This window comes from Drosophila sulfurigaster, chromosome 2R (genome assembly GCF_023558435.1).
Source record: "Drosophila sulfurigaster albostrigata strain 15112-1811.04 chromosome 2R, ASM2355843v2, whole genome shotgun sequence".
Lineage (NCBI taxonomy): Eukaryota > Metazoa > Arthropoda > Insecta > Diptera > Drosophilidae > Drosophila > Drosophila sulfurigaster.
Genome location: NC_084882.1, coordinates 2575348 through 2589245, shown reverse-complemented (window position 1 = coordinate 2589245; position 13898 = coordinate 2575348). Strand labels below are relative to the sequence as shown.

Below are 13898 nucleotides of genomic sequence, written 5' to 3'. Positions count from 1 at the left end.
TTATGTTATTTAACAGTACTCAATATTTTTTTACATTTGGATTTAATAATACATACATACTTGTACATTCTTGAGTACCTTACGCAGCTCTTTGATTTTGTCGTCCTTCGCTTTAAAGATTTCTATCCACCGGTTGTCTGTTTAGTGAAAACTCTCTTGAGCAGATTGTCACAGTCGGCCAATTTTCGTTCGCCCAAGGAATGTGTCCGGGTAAAAAAAATATTACAATTTTGTTTCGCCTGCTTTAATTTTTTTTCGTAAGCAACTCCTGATGTTTGGCTATATTCTCTGTTGTTTAACTCATAACTCATAAAATTACTTATGAAATGCCACTAACTTAAAATACAACTGACTATTTACAAGAAATAATGGCCCACCACCCGAGAGAGTTTATACAATATTTTCTGAACAAATTCGAAAATTGTGTTTGCTCAAAAAACATGAATTGGTTTCGATGTATACATTTGTATGTATGTGTACATATGAAATACGTAAATGTGTGCATGTATACATTTGGTAGTTAAAGTAAACTTACCATCTCTCATTCCGATAATCGTTTTAAAAAAACACAAAAGGAGTAGCAGAACAAGTTTGTTCATTGTTTAGTTTGATTTATAGGTATACATAAGATCATGTAATTGTATTATATATAGCTTATAGGCTTTATTATCTTATTTGACAAACTTTTCGCACTTCAAATGCACTTATATTCATTGGAAATTTTTTATATGTTGTTTCTAAACTGTCAATTTCCACGATTGTTGTATACACAAATAAGAACATATACGTTACACAATATAATCTTTTAAAGCGTCTTATGATTCACTTCTGAACAGTATTTGAAAGCTGAACAATTATCTAGCAATGCAAAATGAGGGCATTTAACCGTATTAATACAAGTAAAGCGGTAGAAACGCGCACAATAATACTGTAAAAAATTTTAAAATCCGTATGTATGTATCTATGTATGTAAATATGTACATAGTATGAAGCTTTCCACTTCCAAATGGCTATTTACTTTTATTTTTTCATTTGAGTAGTTCATAAAATATTTAGTCTTACGTGTAAGTATACTTGTATACACATACATATGTACATACATACATTGCAACTAAATAAATACTTTTGTATGTATTTCACATATAAATCTATTTTCCGAGTGCTTCTTTTTTATAATCTTGCGTCGAAAGTACTTATGCGTGTATATTCTTGCAAATATACATTTTTAACAACTAATTGTAACCAACAGAAGTTTTAATATGTCTTGATTACAGTCCCGAAACAAAGCTAACAAAATTTAGAATACAACCTGTCAAATTTTCAGAATACTTTTAAGCTCACGCATGCGCTTCAAATTGAGCTTTTGATGTAAACATTGGAAATACGACCTTTGCATATACAATATGAACTTTAATGTATGTAAGTATGCCAATATCTAGGTGTTATTGTACATACTTGTATAAGAATGTTGATGAAACATTTTCCACCTAACATCTTATAGGGAGCTAAATATTCCTAAAAATAGCAATAATGTGGCAAAATGTTACATAAACTTTAGAGGGCTGGATGTTTAACTAAGCGGTATACTTTATATGGGAGCATAATCGTAATATCATAATATGTAAAAAATAATTTTTTTCTCGTTTTTTAAAATATGTTTTTTAAAGGATGAGGTGAATTTAATTCTAATTTTGAAGAATATTGCTGAAGCTGAAATATTGAACAAATTAATTTTTTTGACATAATAACTAAAATTTTATAATTAATTTGGAAATGTTTAGTCCAGGAGTTCTTTAAGCATGCTTACGGAAGAGAAAATACCAATACATATAAAACAAAATACACCAAAGATTGACCACGGTACGCTCTCAAGGCCGCAGCCAGGACCCCGCTCTTTACCAACAATCCAATAAGATTTGTAAGCGCTTTAATATCGGGATTGAAAATAACAACAGTTCATAATTCTCTAACAACAGAATCCCTTCAAAACTAGAAAACAGTCAAGCCAATTAAAAGGAAATGATATATGTACTATGCTAGTATAAGCCCATGCAATATGCCAGAGTTTATCGCCTGGCACTGGCACTACCTGAGAATTTGAGTTCGCGAAAAGTATGGAAATGTACGACGCGTTTTCTGAATATCTCAAAAGCATTTGATAGAGTTCGATTAAAAGTTTTAAGTTTTAATAAACAAGTAAGAAAAGTACAATAATACCATACACCAAATTAAAAAGCCGAAAAATGTATTCAACAGGCAGAAGGATACTTCTCCGACCCTATAAAGTATATAAATTCTTGATCAGCGTCAACAGCCTAGACGATATAGCCATGTCCGACTGCCCGTCGGTCCGTATAAACACTTAGATCTCAGTGACTATAAGTCACAATAGAGATATAATTTTTTCGACACTTCCGCCCCCGCAAATCGACAAACATAGATGATTTCTGGAAATTTGATTGCCGTTGCCATGTTTAATTTATTTAAAAAATTCTTTTGTATGGGGAAAAACGAATTCTTACTACGGGACGTGGAAGGGTACAATCTATTAAAATTCTTGACAGAAATCCATGAGATTCCAGCACTATTAAAATATGAAGTTCTCATTTCATATGGACAAGAAATATAATTAGTTATAGAACTATGAGCTAAATGCAAAGCGTCATCAATCCAAGAAATCGTTAAATCTTCGAAGAAGCAGTAAATACAATAGTACCAAGAACAACCTGTCAGAAACACAGAAAACAAATCTAAACCAACTCTTAAAAAATTTCCAAACCTCTTCGCCAATCCAAATCAAAAACTGACCTACACAACCAAGGTACAAGCAACAATAAGAACATCAACCGACACCCTGTATATTCCAAGTTCTATCAGTATCCAATGTCACTGAAAGATGAAGTGAATAAACAGATAAAAGAACTTTTAGAAGATGGAATAATTCGACCGTCTCGGTCCCCATACAATTCTCCCGTATGGATCGTACCCAAAAAGCTGACGCTTCAGGAAAAAGAAATATCGCAGAAGGTATGTATATACGAACAGAATATAAAAACATTAAAACTGTTAAAGCAGAATGTTAGTTGTTTTTAACCAAATAATATAGGAGTTTTAATTTATTATTGCAATTATTTTCCCAATAGTAGTGAAATCGTGGAACGATTTTTTTTAGCTTGAAATTTTTTAAGTAACAGGTGCTTCGTCTAAAACTATTGAAAGAAAGAAGAAATTATCCCCTCATAAAAATTAAATTTGTCCACCTTAATATTTACTTGAGTTTTTAACTGAATTTAAGCAAGGGAAGCAGTCAATCATATTAACAAAACTATCAAGTACAATTAAAAGTAAAATTTTGACCATACAAAAGAATTTCTTCAGTAACTTCGAAAACTTGTATCTGATCGCAACAAATTTTCAAGAATCAAAAACTCTATGGTTATTATTGTACAAGTTATCACCCACCCAGCTCGCATAACAAATCGTATTGAAAATATAAACACTTTCAATTTCTCACTTCAGCATATTTCCAATTGATTAATTTACATACAAAAATTCGACTCTAGCTTTAAAATTACGCTTGTTATTCGATATTTATCGATTTGTGAGGGTGGAAGTGGGCGTGACAAAAATTTGGAACAAACTTGATCTGCGTGTCGAAAAAAAACAAGTAAGAAAGTTACAGTCGAGTGTGCTCGACTATGAGATACCCGCTACCCATTTTTAATAAAGGCAAAATATTGCGGTATCATTTTCAAAATATACCGAAAATACTAAAAATATACCAAATGATATGTTTGGTATATCGATATAGTACACCATTCAAAATATACCAGATTGGCGTTTATGCCCATACAAAAGTATTTCCTTAATAACTTCCACAATTTTTATCTGGTCGCAACCAAATTTTCAGGAATCATAACCACTATAGTAATTATTGTATGTACCAAAATTCTCTAGCTTTAAAATTAGGCTTGTTATTCGATTTTTTTTGATTTGCGGGGGCGGAAGTAGGCGTGGCAAAAATTTGAAACAAACTTGATCTGCGTGCAAACATAACAAATGCTGTCGAAAAAAAATTATAGCTCTATCTCTTATAGTCTCTGAGATCCAGTGTTTCATACGGACGGACGGACAGACGGACATGGCTATATCGTCTCGGCTGTTGACGCTGGTCAAGAATATATATACTTTAGGATCGGAGATGCCTCCTTCTACCTGTTACATACATTTCCTGCAGACACAAATTTATAATACCCATCTACCCTATGGGTAGCGGGTATAAAAATGCTGTTGAAAAAAAATATAAGTCTATCTCTTAAAGTCTCTGGGATGTATGTGTTTAAACGGAAAAACGGACCTCTCTAAATAGTCATGGCTATTGATGCGTCTATATATGTACATACTTGCCTATATTGGTATGTGTATGCAATGCATACTAAGCATGTGAAGTTTTGCAACGTACAATTTCCTCGCGGACAAGCAACTAGCACACGTCAATTAGTTTTGCCGCGACGACGTTTCGAGTCTACAACTGTTCATGCCTATACACTGGCAATTTACCGCCGATAAAAAAGCATGTGTGTTGATTATATTCGTAATGTATTGGCGGGTGTAGAAATTAAAGGTGGAGAACTATCAATATTGCTTGATAGTTGCCGATAATGCAGTAAAAACAAATAATTTAATTAGTTTTTTAAATAATCTATATTTATTGTAATTGGTTTTTCAATCTTTATCTGAAAATTATAAATAATTATTATTCGAATAATATGATTTTTTATTATTTAGGTTTACCTTAACTGCTATTTATATATTTATTTCAATCAATAATTTTGTATGCCTATTTGAAATGCTTTGTCCTGCTTTGCTAAAGACCCTCTATGACTCTACGAAGGTTGCGGGTATACAAAGATATTTGAAAAATATCGACCACTATCGAAGATAGCGATTGACCACTATCGAGAGTACGCGCCGCTATCGAGAGCGTGTCGATAGTGGCCAACCATCGATAGTCCCGATAGTGCCATCGATAGTTCTCCACCTCTAGTAGAAATGTGCCTGGGTTCAAATCCCACCTTTTTTTTGTATACATTTAATTTATATTTTCCTTTTTTCCATTTTATACAAACTAAAAATTTAAATCTTCTTTGATAAATAACAACTTTAAATTTGTATTTATTATAATTTATGTTTCAATTCTTTACAAACTAAAAAAAATATTCAAAAAATAAAAGCATATAAGTAATTTATTCAGAAAATATTATATACAAAATAATACTTTTTATTTAAATGTAATCAGATGTAAAACAATTATTATTTATTTCAGTATTATCTAATTATAAATAACAAACTGATGAGCATTGTATGTACATTGTATGTAGGTTGTATGCGAATTAATCAATTCAGTTGTACTGATTAGAAAAAACTATATTTGTTTGTTGGGAGCTGCAAGCTTCCGCTTTATTCGGATATCAAATTAGAACTAAAGTACAAAAGTTGACTTATGCTGCAAGTCAGCTAAGATGGGACAAAGCTTCTTTATGTTTATACAAAACGGATGATGAAATCAAAGATCGAAGTGTGAAATGCAATTGTGTTTACAATTGCGTTTTGACATGTCAGCATTCGCTGTTGAGTTTACATTTGGGTTTGCGCATTATGATCTGGGCTTTACGTTAATTTTGTTTATGATAAAGCATAATTGTTTCATCAAAAATGACTGCGCAATTGGAATAACGAATCATGGCATCTTAAATTTAGAAGCCATCTTATCTAGATTGGATTTCGCTTATAGTGATAGCGTCCAATTTATATAATTGAACAAGAATTGAGTGTTCTAAGGCAAGGCAGAATGACCGTGCTAGAATACTACAATTTGGTTAATAAAAAACTCACCTTACTGGTAAATAAAACAATCATGAAATATGGCAACAATGCCAATGTCATAACAGAAATGAACAAAAAGAATAGAGATAACGCATTGTGAATCACTGGTTTAAAGGGTTCTTTGTCAGAAATTCTGTTTTCTCTCAAGCCCGAAAATTTAACTAATGCCTTGGCAAAAGTCCAAGAGCTAGAGGCAAAACCACCAAAGAGCAAACTTTGCTTTCAATTATTATGCAAATACAGTGCAAAACAATAATAACTCGGATTCAAAGGTTCAGGAAAAGAAATCTGAAACTGTGAATCAAAATAACAAAAAGTTTAACAATCATAACGGAAAAAACAATAATAATCTCCGTTTTAATCGAGCAGTGAATAACCAAAATCAAAATCGATACAAGGTAATAACCAGAACCAATGGAAATAGATCCATCGATTCAAATTCAAAATAAACCTTATAATCAAAATCATTCACATCCTATGAAACGCGATCATGCTTCTGTTTCTGTACAACAAGCAAATAAAGTAATGCGTATCAATAACCTTGATGAGGACCATTTTTTAGAAGAACAGGGGGACAACTCCCATTCATCTTCAGAATAGATAAGAAAGAAAATAAAAATCTAAAAATACTTATTGATACTGGAGCAACGGCTTGTTATATCAAGAAAGGCATATATATAATAACGGTGAAGAATTAGTAATTAAGAAAAGAGTTAAAACATTAAATGGCTTCAGCCTTATTACGCATTTCCATAATATAAATACAGATTTTACGAAATAGAAAATTAGTGTGGTGTCCTATTGGTCGGCTAAAATCTATTAAAAAATATAAATGCTATAATAGATCTTTCTAAGGGAAATCTATATTATAATAACAAAATCGAAAAAATAAATGACGAAACAAATGCCCAAGAGATATTAGGCAATGTGCAAAGTTCAGATGAGTCTTTTGACATTGTTCAAAATGAAGCAAGGAAAACATTTTCCTTATTTCAAGTATCTGATCATGAATCATCGTCATCAAGTGACGCTGATGATCAATTCAAAACAAAACGCGAAAAAAAGAAAGTCAAAAAGAGCAGACGTTCAAACACGTCGGTGTCCTCAAAGACAAATACAATAAACAAATCAAGTCATTCATTTCATGAAATGAATGAAATGGTAAACTTAGACAATCTGGAACAACAAATTGTTCAAGACATAATAACAAAGCATTCTAAAATTCAAACGTGTTTTCCCTTTAGAACAGATATCAAAGGAGAAATAAGAACGTTGAATGATGATGCAATATACTGCAAACTATATCCTTATCCGCATTCAGTCAACAATTTTGTTAACAAGGAAATTAATAGGATGTTAGCAGAAAACATAATGAGACCAGTAAAAGTCCCTACAATTCTCCGGTATGGGTAGTAAGAAAGAAAGGCTTTAACGAAGACGGTACTCAAAAAAAATCGGTTAGTAATCGATTTCCAAAAAACTGAACGATAATACCTTTCCGAACAGGTATCCAATGCCTGATCATACAGTAATATTATCTAACCTTTGTGAAGCGATGGCTTTGTGTAGGCTTGTATTTTGGTATGGATATTTATTTTAATATTGAAATACGATGAAATTATAATTAAGGTACACTTGTTAAAATAGATCTTGCTTTCGCGTGCTTTTTCTTCTTCGCTCCTTTTTTAGAGTGTGCACATATCGTACGATATCGATAAAACGATAAAATGATACCGTAGCACTCACTGCAGGGCTCATGTGGCACTGTAACAGTTATGTTGGTAACAGCTTCTGTTACCCGAGCTTTACAGTCGGCCTCTCCTGACAAATCGCAGCGTCCTTGCAAGAGTCGATTGCTGTGATCTTGCTATTGTCTTCTTCGTCGTCTGATTCATCCGGCGGCAGCTGATACCAATGCTTCATTTTGTCGGAAGAATAGACCGATTTGTAGTGTCTCTGCTTTCGCTGTGCATGGGGGATATCTTCCACTAGATATCTATCCTTGGGCAGCACTTTGATGACTATAAACGGTCCTTTATAACGTTGCTTGCGAAACAGTCTGTCTTCTTTGATCACATAGTCGTCGCTCTCAGATTTCTTGTCGTTTTTCATCTCGGTGACAATGCTTTTTATTTTATCGTCTTGTAGTTGTATGGCAAATAGCCAATCGGTCTCGTCCAAAAGAATCTTTGCTATCTTTAGGCTGGCTGTGTCCATATCATGCGCTTCTTCAAACGGAGTACAGCTCAGTGCATCTACGTGATCCATTGACGTCCAGCTCGATGTACAATTTCGATATCGAACTCCTGGATACGTAACCACCATCTGGCAATGCGAGGGATGAGATCTTTCTTCTCCATAGACGTCTTTAACGCATTACAGTCAGTCACAACTCTGATCTGTTTACCATAAATGTAGTACTTGAATCTCTCCAACGACTCAACAACGGCAAGGGCTTCTAACTCGTAACTGTGATAGTTTTTCTCGGCTTTTGAAGTTGCTCGACTATAGTACGCAATTGACTTCATCTGGTCAGCCTCTTTCTGCAGCAATACTCCAGCTAAACCGACTGCACTGGCATCTGTGTGTAGTTCGTGGTAGGCATTTAGACGGTATCATGTGATCACGGGCTTCGTTGTGAGGCACTTCTTAAGTTCATCGAAGGCATCTTGCTGTGACTTTTCCCATTTGAACGGCTGATCTTTGCGCAATAATATACGTAATGGCTCTGATACAATGGCATATCCGGCGACGAATTTCCTGAAGTAACCGCTAAGTCCTAAGAACTTTCTAACATCAGTGATATTCTTTTGCGACGGGAACATGGCAATAGCGTTTGTCTTAATTTCGCCCGGACTAATTCCATCTTCGTGTATTTTGTGACCTAGGAAGTTGATAGACTTTTTAAACAACTCGCATTTGTTCAAATTTAATGTTAATCCGCATTCTCTCAACACAAGCAGAATTCTTTCAAGTTTCTCGTACATTTCTTCGAACGTGTTGCTGCCAATAAGGATGTCATCCATGTAGTATATAATATCGTCTTTTTGCACACGTTTTTGCAATTCTGCCATGAGCCTATTAAAGACGGCTGGAGCATTCTTTAGTCCAAACGGTAAACGTTTGAACACGTACAACCCGTCTGTGGTGATGAATGCCGTGTACTTACGACTGCTTTGTGCTATCTCCAATTGATAATAATCACTGTTTAAGTCCAGTGAAGAAAACCATTTATGACGTTTTGCTTCCTGTAACTTCTCCTGGATGTGTGGCATAGGAAAGTTCTCCTTTTGGATAAGCTTGTTCAATCGCCGATAGTCAACGCATAGTCTGTCACTACCATTTGGCTTCTTGATAATTACAACTGGACTAGCATACTCTGACGTAGACTGCGTGATTATGTCGTGCTCCAAAAGCTCATTAACCATTTGGCTTACTATTTCTTTTTTCGGTTCTGGAACTCTGTATAGGGCTTGCGAAACTATTTGTCATACTCCTCTTATTCTCGCTGAAACGGCTTCGGTTCATGAAGAAGTTTTCAGTTGCATCCCGTAGCTGATTCATACTATAAAACTGAATCGCTGCAATGCTATTTTGCTCGATGCTGTAGACCGGCTCTGACGTACCTGATGACCGCTGCTTCACTAAGCTTATACCGAACTCCAAGGGCTGACATACGAAAACAATATTCTTTAACAGTTTCATTCGACTTTCTCGTTGCATTGGCCATAGTGAAGTGGATCTCTGCTTCGTCTGGTTCGATACCAAACTCGTCGTTTAAAGCTTCGGCAAAGTTACTCCATCGGGTATGCACCACTGGTGATGAGTCGAGCCACATCTTGGCAGGACCCTTGAGGCGAGTGTAGATTGCGAGCAGCAAAAATTTCTGATCCCAATTGTAGGCATCAACTACTTTGTTTACCCGATCAATGAATTGTTTGGCAGTGATGGCGTTTTTGTCACTGGGGTCGAACTCTGGCAAGGTATTCGCTATTTCTTTCACTGACGCTTGCCTCGCTGTGTTAATTACTTGCTGACCTTGACTGCATACATTGTTTGAATCTGGTGATTGAATTTCACTATTCATTGCTAGCGGTTGCTGGCTGGGAACTGTCGATATATTCTGTCTTTGAACGCTCATAAACTGGGACATCATCTCCATTAGCTGTCTCATTTCGCCTTCTAGTTTCGAAATAGCTGTTGCCTGTGACGCAATTGCATCTTCTTGTTGACTGGCAAGACTAGCTGCTTGCGGCATCTCAATCTCTGTCGAACCCTCATGCTCGATCAGTCTCTGGATTAATTCAGCACGCGTTCCTGATGTTGGCAAATCCACACCGCGAAGAAGGAATTTCAACTGATCCACCTTAAGATCAGTTATTTTGTGCTTATTTGTCTTTTCTGTTTAGTTCTCTTATTGTGTTTTAATAATTCTGCACACAATCACACATACACTGCTGCTACGTATTTCACAATGTCTTGTATTCCGCAAATACACACACGCACACTGCTGCTATGTATTTCACAATGTCTTGTATTCCGCAAATACACACACGCACACTGCTGCTATGTATTTCACAATGTCTTGTATTTCACAAATACACACACGCACACTTCTAGTGTGTTCTCTAAGACTCCACCGTCTCTTGGTGTAACCACGACTTTGAATCCGTCCGCCACGAAGAAAAGGAACTAATCCGTTATTTGCAGTTTTCTTTGTCACACAGACCTTGAGAACACATCTCACTGCAAACTTTCAACGCCGACTATTCTTGCTGGTTTTCTCTGTCTCAATTTTGTTTCTGCACAATGTCTTTTCCTATTTCATCATCCTCAATTTCACGCTTTCAAATCCATACAACTTATCAGATCCCACTTCTGAACTGTGAAGGGGTGGCTTTGTGTAGGCTTGTATTTTGTATGGATTTATTAGAATAATGAGATATGATGAAATTATAATTAAGGTACACTTGTTAAAATGATCTTGCTTTCGCGTGCTTTCCCTTCTTCGCTTCTTTTTAGAGAGTGGCCACATAGCGTATGATATCGATAAAATGATACCGTAGCACTCACTGCAGGGCTCATGTGGCACTGTAACAGTTATGTTGGTAACAGCTTCTGTTCTTTACACCTTGGAAAAGCACAATTCTTTTCAACAATAAATTTAGAATCAGGTTTTAATCAAATTCTGATGAAAAACGTAGACATTGAAAAAACAGCATTTTCCATTAATAATGGAAAATATGAATTTCTCCGATTACCATTCGGATTAACAAATTTACCAAGAATCTTCCAGAGAGCAATATAATATCTTACGAGATAAAATCGGCAAAACTTGACACATTCACATAGACGGCATAAGAGTATTTTCAGAAACCAACAAACAACATTCGGATGATTTACAAGAAATCATTGAAATCTTATTCAATGCAAACATGAAAATTTCCTTGGAGAAGTCTAAATTTTTCAGAAAAGAAATAGAATTTCTTTCCCACAAAATTATAAAAAGAGACCCTCAGAAGGTCAAAACAATAGTAGATTTTCGTTACCGGACATTACAGGAAATTTGTAAACAACTATGCAGCCATAGCTAAACCATTAACCAAATATTTACAAGGCCATAAGGAAAACAGAAATAACACTTGACGAAGATGCAATACAAACCTTTCAAAACTTGAAATCCCAAAAGTTGTATTACACAGCTAGATTATTCAAAGAAATTTTTCCTTACAACAGATGCATCCTATTTTGCTATAGGAGCCGTACTTTCCCAAGATAATAAACCAAGTACCTTCATCTACAAAACTTTGAATAAAACAGAAAGAAATTATGCAACCAACGAAAGGGAATTATATGCCATTGTCTGGGCATTAAAAAATCTCAGAAATTTCTTGTATGGATTAACCAATCTAGAAATCCATACAGATCATCAACCTCTTTCTTTCGCAGTATTTGCACGTAATCCTAATTCAAAAAAAAAAAAGATGGCATGCATTTATTGAAAAATTCTTTCCTAAAATATTTTATAAACCAGAAGCAACAAACGTCTTTGCAGACGCTTTGTCAAGAGTTATTATAAACCACATAACTAACTAAATTATCGAGGCGTTGTCCGATATTGAAACAGCTGACAGCAGTAATCAAATTATAATTGAGGAAACTTTTAAACATTTAAACCAATTTAAACAAGAATTGCATATTGCAAAAAATAGATTTACAATCCATGAGAAATACGAAGCATTTAATAAAACAAGGTACAATACGATACAGTCGATAATTTGATTGCCATTTTGAAAGAATTCCTCCAACCAAATCTTACAACAGGTATTCATTGTACTCCCGAAGATTTGTATGAAATTCAAAATATTATTAAAAACACTTTTACAAATAAATTCTTTTATACAAGAAAATTCGTTCAAGATATAGAAAACAAAGATGATCAAGAAATAATTATAAAAGAAACACATGCTCGAGCACATAGAGGATTCGATGAAAATCTTATACAAATTCTTAAATATTACTATTGGCCAACTTTGTATAAAAAACTTCAATATATTTGTTATTACGAAATTTGTAACAAAAATAAATATAACAGGCGGCTGGAAAAAATCGTCTGCTGAACCCTCCCCGAGGGTGCTGGCTGGGAAGGATCTGTATTACTTCATTGTCAACGGGTAGCAGATCTCTACTATACGTCGATGTTTCAGGTACTGCAGATCCTAGCTGAGGACTCTGTTCCTTATCTTTCGGGCATCTGTCTGGAGATAAGTAGCAGAATCCATGGTACGAAGTGTCTGGCGGTCAGACTGAAAACGCTATGGGGGGCTCCCAAGAATAAAATTAGCCACTTATGTCTCAGTAATGGAGCATATAAACCAACCAACTCGAGCTGGGATGTCAGCTCAAACGTCGTTGGAAGGCGTGACTGCTACCACCGGCGGGCACGGGGGGGAGAGATCCTCTCTGCGTGTCGCCAGCGGTCACACCTCTGATGCGGCGGGAGCAGGCCGAATCAGTTGTAACAACACTGCCACCAAAAATTCGAGGTTGGTGCGCGCGGGTGCCGTGGTCTTAACCGACACGCACCAAAAGAGCGCTGCGCCAATTTCTACGGTGGAGGGAGAACGTCTTCCTCTTCAGTCACCCCTGCCTATCGCCAGCACCTCCAAGGTTGTGCAGCGGGGCACGGGGGGGCTGAAGGAGAAGGCCAAAAATAAGGCGGCGACCCGTATTCACGCAAGGCTTAGTGGCGTAGCAAGCCTGTCCGTCAAGGACCAGGAGAGGCTTGCCTGGGCCAACACGTGGATGCAGCACAACCAACTTAGCCCCCTTCCAAAAGACACTAAAGTGCAGACCGGTTCTACCGGCCCTGCCAACAACAAGGTGGAGTCCATGGCAAGCAAGCGCCAACGGTCCGCTGAAAGTCCCAAGCAAGGGGCCCTAGTGAGCAAGAGGCTGCGAGCACCTGGCTCCACCAACACGGACTCGAACAAGACAAGACAGAGAGCAACGGTTGCTGAAACTGCCAGGCGTCATCTCGCCGTTGCTCTCATAGACAGAGGGGACCCCAACGGGAAAATGTCTGCAGAGCAGTGGCGGTTGACCCATAGTAAGCTGGTCGACGCACTGTTTGTCAGGATGGAGAATGTCCAAGACAGTCCAATGCCTACATTCGAAGGCACTGGCTGGATGAATGGTGTCAAGATCCTGACATGCAAGGACGACCCAACATTGCAGTGGCTGCAAGCGACCGTACCCAAACTGGACGGACTGTGGGAGGGGGCCAAGCTGGACGTGGTGGACAGGAATAATATTCCATCCATGCCGAAGGCGAAAGTCCTTTTCCCCATAGCTGTGCAGGGCGAGCGGGCACTTCAGCCGCTTAAAAAACAGAACCATTCCGACAAGTGATTGGTCCGTGCTGAAGGTTGACGAACCTACCCATTGGTGGGCAGCACGTGATCATTCAGATCAATAAGGAGGCCGAGGATCTGCTGTATAAACGCAATGGG

At 36.6% G+C, this 13898-nt stretch overlaps 1 protein-coding gene across 1 annotated transcript in view; it reads right to left on the bottom strand.

The window, feature by feature from the left end:
- Positions 1–986, bottom strand: part of LOC133837204 (hemicentin-1) — a 188392-nt gene extending 187406 nt beyond the window's left edge. Inside the window, 1 exon segment of the mRNA XM_062267880.1 lies at positions 536–986. Coding sequence (XP_062123864.1) covers positions 536–599 — 64 coding nt within the window. The 5' untranslated portion in view covers positions 600–986.
- Positions 987–13898: the final 12912 nt, after the last annotated feature.